Source organism: Toxotes jaculatrix, chromosome 7, assembly GCF_017976425.1.
Source record: "Toxotes jaculatrix isolate fToxJac2 chromosome 7, fToxJac2.pri, whole genome shotgun sequence".
Taxonomy (NCBI): Eukaryota; Metazoa; Chordata; class Actinopteri; family Toxotidae; genus Toxotes; species Toxotes jaculatrix.
In genome coordinates this window covers 16,717,952-16,737,161 of record NC_054400.1, presented here as the reverse complement: position 1 = coordinate 16,737,161, position 19,210 = coordinate 16,717,952, and the positions used below count along the sequence as shown (strand labels likewise).

The 19,210-nt window shown below is 41.7% G+C and overlaps 2 protein-coding genes across 2 annotated transcripts; one reads left to right on the top strand and one right to left on the bottom strand.

The window, feature by feature from the left end:
* Positions 1-5,025: 5,025 nt before the first annotated feature.
* nol6 (nucleolar protein 6 (RNA-associated)) lies at positions 5,026-19,064 on the bottom strand. The gene is made up of 26 exons (XM_041041562.1): positions 18,927-19,064; positions 18,402-18,605; positions 18,123-18,239; positions 17,825-18,004; positions 17,533-17,701; positions 17,292-17,420; positions 16,961-17,124; positions 16,702-16,822; positions 16,512-16,570; positions 16,289-16,390; positions 16,083-16,198; positions 15,705-15,882; positions 15,292-15,414; positions 14,766-14,914; positions 11,750-11,825; positions 11,014-11,154; positions 10,706-10,823; positions 10,201-10,355; positions 9,831-9,994; positions 9,481-9,633; positions 9,256-9,353; positions 8,964-9,088; positions 6,783-6,872; positions 6,447-6,647; positions 5,586-5,687; positions 5,026-5,426 (listed from the first exon to the last, which is right to left on the bottom strand). Exons 1-26 carry the CDS (start codon positions 18,963-18,965, stop codon positions 5,277-5,279), a joined length of 3,423 nt encoding a protein of 1,140 aa, XP_040897496.1. The 5' UTR covers positions 18,966-19,064; the 3' UTR covers positions 5,026-5,276.
* On the top strand, positions 11,817-14,766 carry LOC121184127 (E3 SUMO-protein ligase ZBED1-like). Its single transcript, XM_041041563.1, has 2 exons — positions 11,817-13,564; positions 13,676-14,766. Exons 1-2 carry the CDS (start codon positions 12,065-12,067, stop codon positions 14,222-14,224), a joined length of 2,049 nt encoding a protein of 682 aa, XP_040897497.1. The 5' UTR covers positions 11,817-12,064; the 3' UTR covers positions 14,225-14,766.
* Positions 19,065-19,210: the final 146 nt, after the last annotated feature.

Genomic DNA, 19,210 nt, shown 5'->3' with positions numbered 1-19,210 from the left:
GCTTGGATCACCTTAATGTTGGACTGCAAAGCAAATTTGTGCACTAATCTGGAGAGCTTATTTCTTTGCACATTTTAAAATATCCATTTCAAGTTTATCATTGTTACCTATAAAGACAAACCACTCAGAATAAATATATAGTGGAAATTTCCCACTTTGCTGGCAATAGATATGGGGCATGTTACATTAGCGAGGCGATCTGAGTCATGTCAAGCACTGCACTGGCATCAATCATACATGCGTCATGAAAGTTGCACAACTATTTACAGTGAACCTTTTCAACACAACCAACATGGAGACGGAAGGGATGGAAGACGATGACAGGTTCTGAGAAATATGTCAGTACTGTCTTCCAAGGATGTTAACTTAAGTGTCACTTGAGGTAACAAAAAGGAAAAAAAAAATGTGATTCAAGTAGATGCAGGTTAAGATAAATATCATTTTACAAAATAATTGAATGATTCTATGCGTCAGATAATTTCAGTTCAAAAGGGTGTGATCACAGACCCACCCCGAGGTTTCTCCCACTGCGCAGTTACTGCAGGTCAGCTGGACTCAAGGACTCTGCTGGACTCAAGACTGTTAATTTCACACAGGTAAGAGAGTGAGTGCAAGGCACTGACTTTGGGGGTAAGCCTTGTCTGACTTGCTAGTCAAGTTTTTATTGCTTTCTACCCAGTGAATACCTGGAAAAGTGTTAGTGCCCATGATCAGTGATAAGTGATTTGGAAATATGTTTGTTTGGCACTTTACAGAAACGTTATTTATGTACAGTCAGTCTTGTACAAGGATCAATAATTACAAAACTTGACGAGGATCATGTATGTACTTTTGACTTGTTAAAGAAATTTCAATTCATCAATCTGTCTTGATTTTACGAGCCAACAAATATTCATGAGAATGTCTAAGAACAGTCTTATATCTCACTAAAACATTGTCTAATTTACATGAAACTTAAATTTTATACCTTTACGACATCCTGTTGACAGTCTACAAGTTTCATGCAAATAGACCTCGATGAGGCGCGAATCAAAATTCACCCGCTTGTGATTTTCCAGTGTGAACATCCAGTTAACATCAAAACTGGTACTTAGGTTTATGAATTCATGAAGAAGGAGTGTACACAGCCTTGGATCAAATGGCATCAACTAGTCTGAGTCTGTTTATCAGATTCTTCTGAAATTCAACATGAATCACCTACAGACCATGTTTGTGAAAGCCTGTACAAGAAAATAATGATATAATCAAGAAAAATATGATATTCTAGATCATGAAAAAAATGTCAGGAATGTTGTCTTAAAGCAAATAGCTTTATGATTAAGATATGGTTGTACTGCTTGGATCCTTGACAATTCATCAGTTTGGGGTTGAGTTCATCATGACTTCCCAAGCAGTTCTATGGTATACTGTTTGTGTTTAAATCCTTTGGTTGAGGGTTCAAATCCTGGTAGAGGTATTGCCTGCCAAATGCTCCTGATCTGGTTGGACCCTGACTACTGTTGCTCGGGGCCTTGTTTGCCTCTGTTTTTGTCTTTCTTTTTCAAGTTGATCGCTTTGGGCTTCCAGAAGGAATCCCATGTAGCAGACCAGAGAAGCTGCCACATGGTTTTGAAAAACTTTTTTCCTGGAATAGTTTGGCTCAGAAATGGGACAGTAAATGCTAAATGGAAAAGAATGGTGGTACCCACAAACATTAGCAAGCAATAAAACCAATAAGAATTTCTGTCCACATTCTAAAGCAACAAGTTCTAACAATACAATTTTGCTGTTTTATACATATTGTTGTTTCATGTTGATTTTTCCCCCCAAAATCCTAAGGAAGCCTTTCCCTCTTGGGAAATGCCATCGATCTGTGTTTTAATGTCTGTGATTGAAGGGCATGTGTATCATGTGTTTAACAGATGTGTTTCTCTCCAGCAGGAGTGCCAGTTTGGCAGTTCTTTTCCATCAGGTGCTGAAAAACAGGATGGGTGCAGACAAACGAAGAAAGATTGATATATCTACCACAGACAGCAAGTTGATACACTACCTTGGGCAAAACAAATATGTAGCAACAACTACGCACTGAAATCAAAGGATTAATAAACTTCACTCAAGACCTAAAAGTACAGCTGGATATTCTCCACTTCCTCATTTCAAAGCTCCGCTGTTTTGATCTCTTAAAAGAAAAAAAACAAAAACAAAAACACAAAACCTGTGTGAAGTAGTGTTTCTGTTTTTTCATTCACTATGAAACTTGAAGAGATGTCATTCTGCTGTAAGAGATTTCTTAATGCCTGAATGTGCATAGGTTGCAATAGAATAACTAGAGATCACCTTGCAATGGGATCACACTGTGACACCTGTCAACATGTTTACGTTCTGATCCATGAGTGCTCAGTAGTCATCACTACTTTAATATTTGAGTCCTCACTATTCATGGGTTGGACCATATCCATCTTCAAACTGACTGCATTTTGGATGGTCGTGATGCTATCACAATTACAGAGTGTGGCCACAGACAGACAGACAAACACCTGCCAAAGTACTCAAAACCACGTCTGTGGTGCTTCTCGTTACAGTTTCTCCAGGACCGCGTTTTGCCATGTTGACACACACACAAACACACTTTCAAGAGGAAAACAATATCAGCCACACTGACGCAGCTGGTAATAAGCTTCATATGAAAACATCATGTGTGGTCTGGCAAAGTCCCATGATGCCAGTCCAAACTGTGTGAAACTGAAATCAGCAGTCATGTCAGGTCATGATCTACATGTCACACAAACAGTGGAAATGCAGATCTCACTGAGAAATCTGGTTCCTAGCTAAATTTCTGGTAACTGGTGAATCACTAAAAGGTGTTTGATTTCACATGGTTTAGTTTAAACTCAGATGATAACTTACGGCAGATGATCTTATCATATGAATTACTTATCAACACATTGTCAAGATCGATTAATATAATTCATAATACTCTCTGCATTACGCTGAGTCCCACGCATTGCGCCTAAAGACTGTCTCTGGTACATTTCCACTTTCTCTGTAATTATGCTGGGCTGTAATCAAAAAAACATGTGGCCTCCGTCAACAGCTGCAGAGACGCAAACACATACACATCGTATGACACAGCTTGACAGTTAAACATTTTTATGTGCTATAACATACACGGAATGGGCAATTCATCATCAACGGACCCACGTCATCATACTGAGTGTCTAACGGTGTTGATCTGACAAACATAGTGCAGACCTATGCTGGAATAGAGCATCTAATTCATGGACATACCTTTTTTGCCTATACATTTATTCATTTATTGCCTCTGACTCAATACTGTCTGTAACAAATTACCTGGACTTTCATGTTTAGAACATAATCTTTCGGTGACAAGTATTCCATCACTCCTCAACTAAATTTTATACCTGTGCTAATCACAACCTTCCCCTGCAACTCATACTTTATTGCCCTTTCAGTAACCGGTAGGGGCTGTTCAGCTGAAATCTTAGACGAACACTGCAGAGAATGAGAGAGAGAGAGGCTGTCACGCAACATGCAATATCACTGCACACCTTTAACTACCAAAAAAAATAAAAATAAATAAAACTGAAGAGTTCTTTCTACATCTGACTCACAGATCATAACACAAGTGATCATTTGTGTATACTGCCATTTACATTACATATTCTCAAGGGATGTAAACAAGGCAGTTTTTCACAATCATTTCTTTCTTAGTACAACTTTCTTTCTTTCTTTCTTTCTTAATACAACTCTGTGATTACGTACTGCCCACATCCAGAATAAGCTTAATTGTTGAATCACCTGTCGGTTGGCTGTTACTGAGGTAAGTTTCAAGCCACCCATCTTCCACGTTGGAGTGATTAATACAAACAACATGCACAGACATGACACACACAGGAGACTGTGAACCCAAAGCTCCAGTCTAGCAAATACTAAACTTCTGTGGTTCCTGGTAAACTGGAGGAGTGTGGAAAATAATCTAGAGCTGTGTGTAGGAGAAAACAAGGTGCTTATAGGGAAGACTTCAAAGCGTGTTTACAGTGGAGCTATGCTGTCAGTGATTTACAATGAAAACTTTCGCATGTTTTTTTTTTTTTTTTTAAATCTCATACATAATAGACCACAGTATTGCTTAGGTGAAAATAAATTAGTTGGGACTATATATCATTCAGAAACAACTCACATTGGAGTGGAGTAAAAAACAAACAAACAAAAAAAAATAAACAGATATTTGTCAGATTCACTGTTTAGTGCAATTTATAGATTTATACTACACCAGGAGAGTACATGAGCTGCAGACCTAACGTACAATAGGCATTAACACACATTAAAAGTAGCTTACAGTTTACTCTCATTCTAAGAATCATGATTTTGTCTGCTTAAACATTTTGTTTGGAGCAGTTCATCCTTTACTTGTGATGATTAGAGGCCTGATCGGAGCTTGATTGTACTTACAAAAGGCAAGTTTGAACCCGTAAGCAAGCAATGCTTACATGACATAACCCAGCACTTCACTGTATGTGCAGAGCTGTCTTTAGTGTTTAATTCATTTAGTTATGATCCCCTGTCTCATGTTTCCGTGATTAGAGCTTGTTATTTTGCTTGTCAACCCAACGACTTAAGGTTGTGGCAGCAAGGTTTCTTGGAAATGCGCAACAGCAGACAGTCCCTTTCCACGAATTTTTAGAAGCCAGTCAACAAGTGTCTCAAACTGACATACCAACTGGCACATCTCTTGCTTGATGGTTACATTCCTGTTCTTTCTGTTTAACTGACAGTGCTGTGTTTCTGTTTTGGAAATAGTCTTATATGGAACATTGCACAGGCTGCATTGATTCTATCTGCATCCAAATCAATGATAAAGAAGAGTTTTTAGTGTGCAACCACCAGTTTCAAGAGACATGCATGAAAATATTAACTGTAACAAAAAGCTGCAGCTAATTGTTGCTCTACTGTAACAAACGTGGCGATTTGTAAATGCACATTAACACACACATGAATACACTAATTGGCAGGCAATCAAATCAAAAGAGTAGATATAGGTTTATTGGACATGATACGGCTTCCCCACAGCAAATGCGGCTGGTTCTCAACAACAACAGTATGAACACCTAATATTGTTAGCAAGATGTCCAAAAGTCACTTATTTTTTTGTTGTTCCCTTTCAATAAGTCAGGCAGAAACAAAGCTAATGTATCAATTTGACTTCTCTAGAGAAAATGTCAGATGTTAAAATGAATGTATCTGGTGAAAGTGGTGCGTTTGTACATCTGAGATGTCTAAAATGACCATTTTTCAGTCCTGGCTTCAACTGATTTGACCAAGCCTTTTCCCATGATCTGGAAATCCTCCAGTATCGCTTCGACATTGGGAACGGTATTTGCTTCTTCTCCAGTCACCTCCACACTCCGAGCAGAAATCTGCGAGGTCTGTGGTGTGTGATGAAAGAAAAAGTAAAGCATCAGGACAGTGTGACAGATGTTGACGTGTGAAAATGAGCCGGATGGAGAGGCCACATAACACAAGGCTTACGACAAAGCTAGCTGTTAGCAGTCCACAAAGAGTTTCTCATATATTAATGCTTTTACCTTAAAAGGCACTGAGATGAAGGCCTTTGGTTTCCATAAAACTGCAATCACTGTTCCACCATAGGAATCACAGAAGAAGAGGGCGAGGTCTCCGAACGCTTCCTGAAAATAAATTAGGTTACGTGATGTAGCAGCAGACGTTCAGGAAAGAGTTTTGCTGCAGTAATCAAGCAGCAAAAATAAATTAAACAAATTGAAATCAGTTTTTTTTTTTTTTTCAAAGCAAAACCACACATTTAACAACTTCTGTTTGATAAGCTTAGCCTAGTGACCAGTTCTTGGATTCACTGCTGTGACCTATCATTAATGGCTAGGTGACTTGTTCATACAGTGCATATAATGTACAGGCTGCATAATGTAGCGTATGTCCTTTCCTTGCATTAATGGGAGATGGAGAGGAAGAACAGGAGGAGAGACAGGCAGAGAGAAAAGGAGAAAGGCAAAGAGAGAGGTCCTACACTCTTGCCAAGTTTGCTTAAAAAAAAAAGAAAGAAAAAAAAGTCAAGACCCTTGTCGACAAACATCCATAAAGATATGAGTCATGTACATGGGAGTGTATGCAGACGGTGAAGAACATAGGACAATACAAAGTTAATCGCTGAAGTAGAAGAGTTCAGAGAAATATCAAAAGTTTTCTAGGAAACCTACAGTAAGAGAGGTTCAGGCCTGGATGTCGTGGCTTTGTGAACAATGCAAGCAGAGAATAGTTTCACTGGGTAATCGGCCCCAAACAATCCAGCTGTGACTTGCATGCGTAAATCCTGTTACAGATTTTTCCTTACATCCTGTGTAAACAAGGTGTTATTAAAACCACACCTTCTTCCCCAAACATGAAGTGTATCCCTGACAGATTAGACTCACCCTGAGCTCTGCCAGGTAGAGGGAAACCGGGTTGTAGTCAACGACAGGCAGGGCCCCTCCGGACTGAGCCACATCGCCAGAAATGACGCCCCTGCTGAAGTTGACAGCAGGAGGGTCTACTGCTTGGCTGAGGAGAGGGACCTGCTTGGGGTTGAGGTGAATCAACACATCGTAGGCATCCAGAGGAGGACGCATGATCACCTACACAAACACAGATGCTGATATATTAAAATCATAATTCGCTCAGACAGTGGACCATTTGTGATGCAGTGGAACGGTGAGTGAACAAAAGATTTCAAGCGTTTTTTTTTTTGTTTTTTGTTTTTTTTTACCAACCCTGACATCTTGTATCTGGCAGCCGTCCATCAGCTGAAGTTCCAGCACCTTAAGACTCTCTGCAGCCACCATCACCACACGCTGCAGCATCTGAACACACAACCAAAAGTAGCTCTGGACATTTCTGAGGTGTCATATAATATAGAGACAGTCATTGTGGTTGTACAGCCCTTAATTAGAACTGGAATACGATTTCCTAGAACACATAAAATATGACCAACAATTGCAGACACGAAAAGGCAATAACGGAACGAGTAACATTATATAGAGCAATATCCTGCCATTGTTTAAAGAGCATTTCAAGGAGCCGCATACTGCATTTGTTTCAACTTGTGTGATGAAAGCACACTCTTGCATTTATTTTTTTTTTTTTTGCATTAGTGCAAAAGGTCACTTAGACGTACAGCTGGATCAAAACACAGGTAGTAGTGATAGTGTGAGGTAATATGTTAATAAGCACAATAACAGCGTGATAGTGGAAACACCTTGTTTCTGTGTCATTTTGAGAATCACTGCCCTCATGCTTCTGTTAAACGGTACTTAAATAGTTAAAGTGACTCTCCTCTTGGTGAACTGCTCTCCTCAAACCCATATATTTCAGCATTTTAACCTAATGATGTGTACTCTTTCCTTTAAGTACAATAGCTGTTTTGTATTTTGACTGCTATTGGACAGATGGACCAGATTATAACTCATGTTTATTCATCAGTATAATGTACTCTCATTCAGACCAACTCAAAATTTTCTTCTGGTTTAGTTATAAATCATGATACATGCACAGCTAATTAACATTTCTGAGGTCGTGGTGGGTATTTCTGTTGTCAGAAAGCATCTTGTGTATTCAGACCGAAACTCAGAAATATTCATTCAGATTCACTCCATCACAATCTGCTCCCTAGTGGTCGTTCAGAGGCACTGAGACGAAACAATGCACCATTATCATTAACTCTCCTTATCTGTGCCTCTTTGTTTTTGAAGCACACTTTCAGTTTTGGGAGCCCCTGAAGGTGGACATGTGAATTCAACAAGAGACTGATATGTGCAACCTGAGCTACCAGATAAGGTGAAAATGGAAATCATCCTGAACATTGTAATTAGGCATGGCAAATTAAGCCCACGATGACGTCACAGAAGACAAAGTTCCTGCTCTCCGCCACCGTTATAAAAGAGGATGCTGGGAGAGGCTCGTGTTAATGTTGGGCTTGTAGGAGGAGTGAGGTGGGCGAGCGCAGGAAGCTTATCTGGGTCAGCAACGCACCATGGGAAGCTGGTGTGTGTACCTTTTCTGTACACTACTGTGTGCCTCTGGACTCCTTTACAGCTACGCTCACATCCAAACAGAGGAATACAAAACAAAACATTTACCTTATTTCACCACGACAGAGGACAGCAATGAAAAGCAACTGGTGAGATATACCTGACGGTCTCCAAAGACATATTGAGTTGCTTTCAAAGACTTAGCTTAGAAGTTTGTTGATAATAATTACTGCGGTAAACATTCTTGCCAGATGGAAATTCTCCAGGATTGTTGTTTCTTTTTAGATATTTTGGTGATGTTTTAATGTTTGTTGCAGTAATACATCAGATTTCTGCATTTCCAGATCAATGATTTACATGAGGTTTTGGAGAGACTTCAGAACAATCAATTTCCAGCTCTGAGAAAAAAGCATGGCTATCTGCCTGTGGTATGTAACGCAATAAATCGGCCCATCTGGAATCAGCTCAAAATCTGTTTAGAGCAAAACATTTATTATCATTTATTATCTTTCCAGCCATATTTACTGCTCACTTAGGATCAGTACATAATTAATCAGTATCTTATTTTAACACTGTTTCATATCTTTTTCAGTGTGATCCAGGAGACCAGTGTGCACTAAGGAAAGGCTCCAGGATCGGAAAGCTATGTGACTGCTCTCTGCCGAGAACATGCAACTCTTTTCTACACCGTTGTTTGTGATTCTCTTTGTCTGTTTAAAACCTCAAGAAATTATGGAAAAAAAGGGAAAGAAACTAAAATAACTTATAAGCTTGTTACCTATTTGATGTCATAGTTCCATTTTGTCTTTTCTTGTTTACTGAACAATTGTAATATTTAATCATTTTTAAATGTCAGTACTGTGTGCGAATCTATTAAATGTGTTGCTGTGTGAGTTGTGCACTTGTATTTGTGTGTCCACTGACCTGCACACTAGGTGCTCGCTTGGTCCACATAGATAGTTTTTTGTCCTTAGGCGTAGCTATAAACATGACCGGCAGAGACTCCCTGGAGGCCATGAAGTCATTCTTGATTTCTGTGTAGTCAGTAGCTGCACGTGACAGAGAGAGGTGAACAACAATAAAACTTGGTGTTGAAACACTGATGCATATGAGCAGGATGTTAAAGTATGTCGGGTGTGTAAACAGAAAGAGGTCAGGGGGGATTTGTTTGTGTGACATGGAGGGGAAAGGGGGTGTGTGGGTGGGGGGTGCTTGCCTGTGAGCTGGTTGTTGAGGTTGACTATCAGTGGGTTGTTCCTCCAGTCAAAGGAGGACAGCAGATGAAGGAAACGAAGGAAGCCCACCTGAGGAGAACTGAGGAATACAGAGAAATTCACACACATGACCCACTGAACGAACAAAGGGAGGTGAGCAAAATGTGTATCCATACATGACTCTGATGAGGTGGACAAATTATTTAAAAAATAAAAGTGGTGGTTACCCAGGAGGAGTAAAAGGTGCAGGCTGCAGGAAAAGTGACGCTACCAGCAGGTCTGCTGTGTCGTCCGTAATGTCTTCACTGAAGAGCTGAGCCCCCAGCCAACGTTTGACCAGGCGACACACTGCCCCAAAACATGGGTGCTCCTGCTGGAGCCTATCAACAACAAGATGATATGTATAAGATAATAAGATATAGATAAAAGACACTAAAATAAAGTGACAGACGAGAACAAAAGCAGGTCAGAAGTTGAAGAAAGTGAAAACGTATAACCAGAGTGAACCAATGAGAAATAGAGAACCCTGCTCACACGATTACACAAATACCACTTTGTGTTACTGTTTTAATTTTACCCATGTAATGTGCTGGTGAGAAGAGGCTTGTGAATGGTAGCCATCTCCAGAGCCTGAGCCTCCTCGTTGTCCCTTACAACCAGCAGGCCCTCAGCATTCACACTCTCCCTCAGCACCTGAGGCTCCCGATGATACGCCACCTGGAGGCGGAACGCCAAACCATCCTGGGTACATAAGAAAAGAGAGAAAAGACAGAGTAAATAAACAGAACACTATGAACTGCAATGAAAAAAAACAACAACTGTGCCAACAACTTGCTTGGACATTCTGCAAACTTATAATTAGATTCCAAAAAACCTCTTTAACATTATCTTTACACAGTCAAGTTTACAGACAAGTGTGGGACATGTACACAAACTCAAAAATATACCTTCCAGACATCCAGGTATGCGGGGCAGGCCCTGCATGTATAATTATGGTTCTTCTTGAGTAACTCCCCCAGGTGGATGTGAAAAGCAGTTCGGATATGGCGTATGGCGAGGCGGTCATGAGGCCATTTCCCACTCCCCTCCATGTGACAGATTACTGCAAGAACAAAAGTTACTGACAGATTGGTACATGAGACTGTATTGCTAAATGTCTGTGGTTAAGTGGCAGTAATTTTCCTGCTGTGAATACATGAGTTGTAGCTCAGTTATTCTGTAATTTGGTGGGATGTCATCCAAGACAGTGGAGAAACAAAATGACTGGGAACTCACATGTAGCCTTCCACGGGAAAGAGAAATCAAGCAAAGTTACAGTATGATTCAGTAAGATTAAAAATTCATACATAATCCATTCTCAAAGACAGACAGAGGAGTTCTACCTAGATGTAGTTTTTAACACATTAAATGATAACGACATTCTAATTTGTTGATGGTGGATGAAGCACTTACCTGTGATAGGGGTGATATAAGCAGGGCACGGTTTGTCTTCCTTCGGCACCAATGATCTGGAAGTCTTTTCTCTCTCAAAGAAGGAATAGTCCAACTTCAGTGGCACAGGGGGAAAGACCTGCAAGGCACAGCTGAAATGTTAGAGCAGTCATAAAGCCAAATTTACAATGACCACAGCTATCAATACCTTAAAAAAAAGCTAACTGAACTGGTGATGCATTAAAGTGAAGTTTAAAATGATGCAAAATTAAAGTTTAATACTACTTATAATTACGTTAATGAGCGCTGTTAAGAATAAGAGGCTTTACCTGTGTGTATCTGAGTGCAGGGTGGGCTCCTTGTACTGCTGTGATGGAGAGAGGCAGACCTTCCAGCCTCCACAGCTTTCTGCTCAAATCATCATAGGACTGAACCACCTTTAAACTCTCCTCCTCTCCAGTACTAGGCACCTGAAAAGTGCATAGCACACATAAAACACATCAGAATCAGAAACACTTTATTGCCAGGTATGTTACACATACAAGGAATTTGACATGTTGCTGTTGGTGCGAACAGAAGAACTGGACTGAAAAGTCCCATAGCACACTCAGTGAAACATACTAAATAAAAATACTAAGAGGAAGAAACAGTCTGTTCAAATAATAATAATGTGCAATGTTGCAAAGTACATACATTAAGATGAAGTGTTTGATGTAGTGCAAAGAGATAATGATGCAGTAAATGGTGGTGTACAGACTGATGTGCCCCTCTGGTACTTTACATCATTTATAAACTTACACACCAAGCAATTATTCAAACACCATAACAATTCAGATCATAAATAACATAAATTCATTGTGACAATAATTAAAATATATATTCCAACAGGAACACACAAAAAATGCAAACAAAATATGCAAGATGAAACAAACAGTGCAGGCTTTCCATGCAAAATACCCATGAACATGAACAAAACAGACAAAAATATTTATTTTCACTGAATCTCACCGACTTTATTTTGAATCTGATGTCTATTAAAAACAAAATTAAATCGCAACGATTTACCTCACTTCCCGTCTGGATGACGTCATCAACCATCGCCCCCACATACCGAATACACGATTCAGGGATATCTGCATGTCTGATGGATAATAAATACATTAGTTTAATATTAAAAACGAGGCTTTAACAAAACCATACCTACACTCACCTCACTGACATTTTCTGTCAGGGCACATGCTGAAGTGAAACAGGTCACAACTTTTTTTTTTTTTTACTAACCTCAAAGACCCATTTTTGCTATGACAGTCAGCGTTAGCATTAGCTAGCTTGCTAACGTTAAAAAAACCCATTCAGTTCAGACATTTAGCTGCACAAGACATGAAGCGTTCGGGGAGGAGACGGAGCTCTGTCTGGGACTGCTTTGAACAAGTGGGGAACTTCGTCCGCTGCACAAAATGCGACGCTACACTAAAGTACTGCGGCGGGGCCACCAGCTCCATGATGAACCACATGAGCAGGCACCATCCGTCCACGGCGCCTCTAGACGAGGACGAGAAGCCGGTGATTTGTACCGTTCAGTGCATGGAGGACGAGAGTGCCGCTAGCTCGGACATCATGCAGGTTGCTATCATGTCACCAAACGTGAACATGGCCACCAACCCCCATGAGAGGGACTACGGAGAGAGGAAGCGCCTGAAGCGGAGCTCCGTTTGGGACATTTTCATCAAAGTGGACGACGAGGTTCACTGCACGATGTGCGACACAAAACTGAAGTACAGGAGCAGCACCACCAGCATGATGTACCACATCAAAAACAAGCACCCAGACACTATGCCTAACGATGGCGTGTCACTAGCAACACATGCAGAGGTGACTGAGCTTATCTCAAGAATGATAGAGAAGGACATGCTTCCCATCACCGTGGTTAACGGTGATGGTTTTCGTGAGCTGCTTGCATACACAGTGCACAATTATAAAATGCCATCTGCTGGCGATATCACACGCCTTATTGAAGGCCACTTCCATGAGAAGGTGGAGGAACTTGTAGTGCAGCTAGGTAAAGTGGAGAAAGTGGCTCTCACTGCTGACTTCTGGACAGCTCTGCCATTTCAAAGGTACATTACAGTTTCCTGCTCGTTCATAACAGAAGACTGGCAGGGAAGGTCAGCGGTGCTGCAGACGCACAAGCTGTCCTCAAACAGCCACACTACTACAGACAGCGTCACAGAGAGGCTCCTCAACACTGTGCAGACCTGGGGTATAGCTGGGAAAGTGACTGCATGTGTTCATAACAACACGCAAGACATCTTGTCAACCCATGCATGCGCCCGTGTCACCTGGGACTATGCTGCTTGCTTTGCCACTACATTGCAGCTAGCAGTCAGTGACGGGCTGAGTGAGGATCTAGTCCGCATCATCGTCGCTGCGGGGAAACTTGCCAAGCACTTCAATCACAACTTGCTGGCAAGTGAGGCCTTGGAGCAGAAGCAGGTTCAGATGTGCCTGCCGCAGCACAAGCTCATCCAGTCGAGCAAAGCTAGATGGGACACTATCTGCGATATGTTCGAACGGTTACTCGAGCAACGGTGGGCAATTAAAGCCGTGCTCTCGGATCGCATAATCACTAACAGGCAGGAAGCCCATACCCTTGAGATTGAAGATGATTGCTGGCAAATAATTGAGAACTTCACGCCTGTGCTGGCGACGCTGAAATGGGCAACAACAGTCATATCTGCTGAAACAGAGGTGTCCATTTCAAACATCTACCCAATCACATTCAGCCTCATTCAAACTCACCTTGTGCCAAAAGAGAATGATGTTGAACAGGTGTCTGAGTTCAAGCTGAAAGTTCAGACGTCACTTAGAAATCACATGGAGGTAGGCATAAACATGATGACAATGATATTCGTAGAACTAATTGCTTACAAAAATGAACAATGTTCACCTTGTTTATATGATTCCTTATTACTTTGATTTTACCCTTTGCAGGTTGACTCTAATGACTTAGCCTCCAAACCAGCTCTGATTGCCTCCATGCTGGACCCTCGCCACAAACACCTCAGCTTCCTGACACCAACAGGGAGACTGGCCGCAAAGGTTAAACTGCACGAACTGGTTTCAAAGTTAGACGTGATAACTACTACTGTGGGCACAAAGGACGAACAGCAGGAGACCCTGGTCACACCTGATATTAGCCAGGTGGCTATGCCCTCACAGATAAGAAGTGACACCAAAAACACCATGATGTTGCTCCTGGGGGACAACTACAGCTCCTCTTATGCCACAGACTCTGAGGCTCAGGTAGATTACTACTTGAGAGACATTGCTCCCTCACTGGACATAAATCCTCTTGACTGGTGGAGGGTAAATGGGCCGAGGTTCCCCAAACTAGCCACTCTGGCAAGACACTATTTGTGTATACCGGGGGTATCACTGCCGTCTTTGTTGTCAGAGGCGGGGCAAGCATTTGCAACCATGCGTACCAGACTGAGCCCAGAGCACGTTGACATGATGATCTTCGTGAACAGGAATGCATAACTTAAATAGCACTACATGCACTGCATATACAAATAATAAAATAAGGTTACTGTAGGGAAGCGGGGAGTAAGAAGTGGTGGTAGGCAACTTGAGATACAGACTTTTGTTCTTTCAGCCAACTTAACTATACAGTGCCAGTGGTAGAGTGATGTCAACAACATCTGCGTAAACATGTGGGGACTACAAATCCTTGGCATTCAACATCAAACACCAGGCATACTCAAACCACTAGTAGCGGCTGTTAACAGTGTGTCAAAACTGTAGTCCTTCATATACTTAAATTATCCTAACACAAGTGTTATGTTTTGTTCATGGTAGTTACAAACACATACTGTGAGTAGAATTCTCCACAGTAGTCTGTCCATCAGGATAAAAACAGTGGAGAAAAAGCAATGCAGAATCTCTAGCAGACTGAATATTTGTATTATCACTACAGCTAGAAATTCACTGACCAAACTAACTGCTGTATAATTAACAGTATTAATGTGATGTCTGTTGTGTCTCTCAGTGTTTTTGTGCCAAGATAAAATACAGTACATACAGCTGTAGCAGGTGCGCGATGATCTGTTTGGGGACCAGCCGTTTTTGGCACATGCTCTCTCCGTCCCACAGCACCGCCTCAGTGATGGCTCCGTCCTGGAAGCGACGCAGCTCGGAGCGAGAGCCCCACAGCTGGCGAAATTCAACCGCCTGTCAGAAGAACACCATCGGTGTTAATTATTAATCACTGCACAAAAATGGAAACACCGTCTAAGAAATGCAAGCGAGTTGTGTTCATAAATGCTTCATTTGGTTAGATTATTACAACAGTATTATATTATTAAAATATTTATAGCCGTACTACAAGTCAAAAATACAGATTCAGTTCTTTCTCAACATAAACAATACAATTTTTGTTTCTCAACAAAAAAAAATAGATTTAGCGTATATGAAATTTTACACGAGGTATAAAATTCTACACAAATCAAATACACTATGATGTTGCATTGAGTAGACACTACAGCTATTAATAAAATAAAACACTACACACACATGCACAGAAAACAGAGACGGTGAGGTGAGGTTACCTTGGGGCTGTCTGCCGGTGGGCCTCTTTCCAGGACAGAGGTTGCCAGCTCCGGCCTTAGGAGCAAACCAAAGGAGAGAGGAGGCTGAGCTTTGTGTTTTGGGGTTTCACTCTCCACAGACCACTGTGATAAAACAAAAATGAAACCAAGCTCAACAAATTCAGAGGTTTAAATATTGCAAATCATAATTGTGTGTACATTTTTTTTGACTCATTCCTACGTAAGAAACTTTAAAAAGTGCTTTGAGTCAAAAATATGAACTCTTGTAGTAGTATTAGTTCTGATTTAATCAGAGCTTTGTTAATAGTGGCTTAGATCACCTATGAATTTAAGTGCTGAAATAAATCAATGTGAGTGTTCTGCCAGTTGAGTAAAACAGGCTTGGATAAATGTAGCTCCTGTTTCTTTCTCACCTCAGGGTCAGGAGAGAGGGAGTGGGTGAGGAGGCGAAGCCTTTGGCCCAGTCCTTGCTGAAGCAGTGACAGAATAAAAGGGAGCGCAGTGTGGACATAATTTCCACTGTGGTCCATCAGCTCACTGAGGAGATTCAGTTTTTTACAGCTGGACTGAAGCTTTACCAGCTCACATAACCTGAGTGGGAGATGAAAAGCACAGAACAGAAGAGCTGAGAAGATGAGGATGGTAAGTCGAACAGAATGTAGAAAGAATTCTGCTCTGAAAGTGAAACTAACTCCTGTGATGACAGCTATGCTGCTTATGTAATACACTGTAACTAGACTGGATGTTATTAGTCTTTTGTTGTTGTTGTTAGTTGATGATCAGAACCATACTGGAATACGTGGTCGCTTGTCCTTATCATGGGTTTGGGGGTCATGAGGAGGCTGTGGAACCCATCCACTGTAGGGTTGTCCCAGAACTGCATCGACACAGAGGCCTCATGCTGCAGCTGAGGACCAGTTTGAAAATGGTCAGAACCCGAGGCTTAATCTCATCAGTGAAAAGTCTTTGCACACACATTCATTTTCACCGTATCTACCTGTTTGTAGGTACAAGCGGTCATGTCAGCACACATGTTGAGGTGTCCTGAGGGGTCCACAAACACGACCTGGAAAGCATTATGGAAATCTGCAAGAGATGGCTGCAGGAAAGAAAGAGCAAAAGAAAGGTCAACAGGATGATAATGATTAATTTAGGAAGTAAACAAAAGTGTAATCTACAATCCAAGGTTTATGGTTTGAAATGTGAACTAAACCACTCACAGCTGTAGAGTCGGGATCTTTGGCTAGGCTAATCCCATTCACTGTTAGGTCTGTAGAGGCTGAGGGTTGGACCAAGAGGTGGGTAAGTTGTGACACATTCAAAACAGTGATAAGCAAACAACTGTATATATTATGTATTATACTATCCTTGATTAAAAACAGTGGTTTCGTGAATTTTACATTTTCTTACCCAGGAAGTTCAAGCTGTTTCGAAGCAGCTGGTAGGCTGTCATGGTGTTACTGATTCTGTGAGTGGTCAGCAGATAGGCCAACAGCATTGAAGCCAGGAAGCCATTAAAACAACCAGTGCCCTGTAAAACAGTGAGACATCAATACAGAGGTGAGGTGAGACAAACAGTGTCAGAGGACTAATGAATAAATAAATATGATGTAAAAAGAAGGATGTAAGCTTTGCACAGCAAGTACAAGAGCCATTGAAGGGCTCCTACCTGGTCAAGCTCTCTTTGACGAAGCCAGACTTTGAGCAAAGCAACCCCATCGGCAAAAGCTGGGCACTGGGAGCTGACAGCAGAAAGAAACTGGAGGTGAGCCCTGGGCAGTAAATCCCCCAGAACAGAGCTATTGTAATGCGGAGTGGGAGTTTCGCTGATCTCTGTAACAAACAAGGAAAGGAAATGGTCTTGTTAAAAGTGATAATTGAAGAGAACTGTTGCAACAAAATAACACGGTCCTGAATATACCTGTGATCACTGTCTGAGAAAATGCAATTGAAAGTGACAAGATATTTGTGCTAGATAATATTTGAAGAACTAGCTTTACCAGACTGGGAAGTCTGCAATCCAGTGTACCACTCTGTCCGGATGTTATTCCTTTGGGGGTGGAAACGGCTGGGCTTGAAGAACCCAGGAGGTGGGCACGCGTGTAGACGCACGGTGAAGCTGGAAGAGTCTTGATGGGACACCACAACACAGCTTGTATCACAACAACAACATACTGTTTAATATATCTGAGAAAATGAATTGCAGCACAATACAAATGAGGTAAATGAAAAGTTAAATACCTGGAGTGGTCAGCAGTAGAACGGGTCGGAGTCGGTTCCCATGGAGACAGGAATAACGCATGGTTCCGATGTCAGAAGAGGATGTGAGGTACTGGGCCAGGCCCGCCAGGTAAAGAGCTCTTTTTCGAGGATACCTCTGGTTCACGACGTCCTTTGGGTGGAGGACAGCCTAATAACAGAAAGACGAGCAGACAGAAGAAGCCAGTGTCTCTTAGAATCTGATGTCTGTATTGTCATATTGCATTTGGTATGCTGCTCTCAAGGCTTCAAGTGATGCATTTAAGTGACTTACAGCTGGGATTGTGACAGCCAGGTCCACCATGATGCGTGGCTTGGTGCACGTGCCCAGGGGGTAGCTGCCGATCAGATCGACAGAAGCAGGAGGTGCCATGTGGAATTTGCCTTTTGTCGTTTTGGGCACCAGGAGGAAAGGGACCTTAACTGCTCCAGACAGCCATGACAGGTCGCTTACCTGAACACATAGAAACACTTCTTTTTTAAAAAGGGGGATACAGGTATCTGTGTGTGAATTGGTGGAGATTAGAATGAAAGGGATTGAGCCAATCACAAAGCCTTTTTTTTAAACAAACCTCAACTTCTGGTGATTCTGGCACAGTTTGGAGCAGCTTGGTGAGCGTCTGAATGAAGGAATTGATTTGCCGTTTCCTATGCTCACTCAGGGCGACTTCTTTCAGCAGCTCTTCCATCTGTTATTGGTGATAGAGCGATAGAGATTTACAAGGAGTGAGTGAAAGCTTGTGGGACAACACGCTTTGACTTAAGACAACCACATTCGTTTCCCTTCTCTTTGCATGTCTCTGATAAGTCTCCTCTCTCATGCTTAAGTCAGTTAAATCGAGAGATCTTACCTGCATTTTGAGCAGGCTGCAGTGAAACAGGCTTTCTGCCTCTTTCAGCTGGTTGAGCTCCTCTGCAGTAGGAGGTCTGTACAGATCACTTCGAGACATCTTCACCGGGTGATAGACCACCTCCTCATCAGGCTTGTTCCTTTTGGTTTTAACGGGAGCCTCACTTTCCTCCTCCTCCTCATGAGAGGAATCCGAGGGAATCATCTGTAAAATAACAACAGCACATGAAGTAGCAGCAACAGCAACCCGACTTGATTCAACTTTCAACATGTGGTATTTTATTACTTTTACTCATAAGGAACCTGAATAAACGAAGGTAATTACGTATTAATGTTATATGCTAACTTTGTATGTATTAATTGTACACTGTTTCTATCAATGATGTAATTAAATATAACGTAATTGCAAAATTATAGGCAACGCATGGAAGCAGCCCCCGTGTAGTAGTGAGTAAACCTCTCCCGTGTGTTGAGGGCTAGTTAGCCGCCTAGCAACTAAAATCACGATAAACGTCGCCAGTCTTACCTCTGCTGACTCCTCTGCAACTGTCCGTTTCTTTTTCATATCTGATCTTCTTTCTAGCCGACGGTAACTTCGATATCTTCTAAGTTTTGATCAACACCGCTTCCCCTTCATTGCGCTCTCACATGTGCAAAGGGTTAGTTAAACATGCTACCCAGGAAAACAGTTGCCGGATAGGCGTAGAAGAGGAGGAGGTGAGTGGTGATTGGCTCGCCGCTCGTGACGCGGCCAATCGGCTTCAACAAGATAGGTTGCACGAGCACGGGGGTCTCCCATACGGTGCCATT

Bases quoted from the DNA above. Each gene is read 5' to 3' on its own strand.
- LOC121184127 (XM_041041563.1), top strand. From the start codon at position 12,065: ATGAAGCGTTCGGGGAGGAGACGGAGCTCTGTCTGGGACTGCTTTGAA. The intron at 13,565-13,675 runs GTAGGCATAAAC...TACCCTTTGCAG, and splicing joins CACTTAGAAATCACATGGAG to GTTGACTCTAATGACTTAGC.
- nol6 (XM_041041562.1), bottom strand. From the start codon at position 18,965: ATGAAAAAGAAACGGACAGTTGCAGAGGAGTCAGCAGAG. The intron at 9,089-9,255 runs GCAAGCACCCCC...TGTCACGTGCAG, and splicing joins CCTCAACAACCAGCTCACAG to CTACTGACTACACAGAAATC. The intron at 5,427-5,585 runs GTAAAAGCATTA...CACACACCACAG, and splicing joins TCATCTCAGTGCCTTTTAAG to ACCTCGCAGATTTCTGCTCG.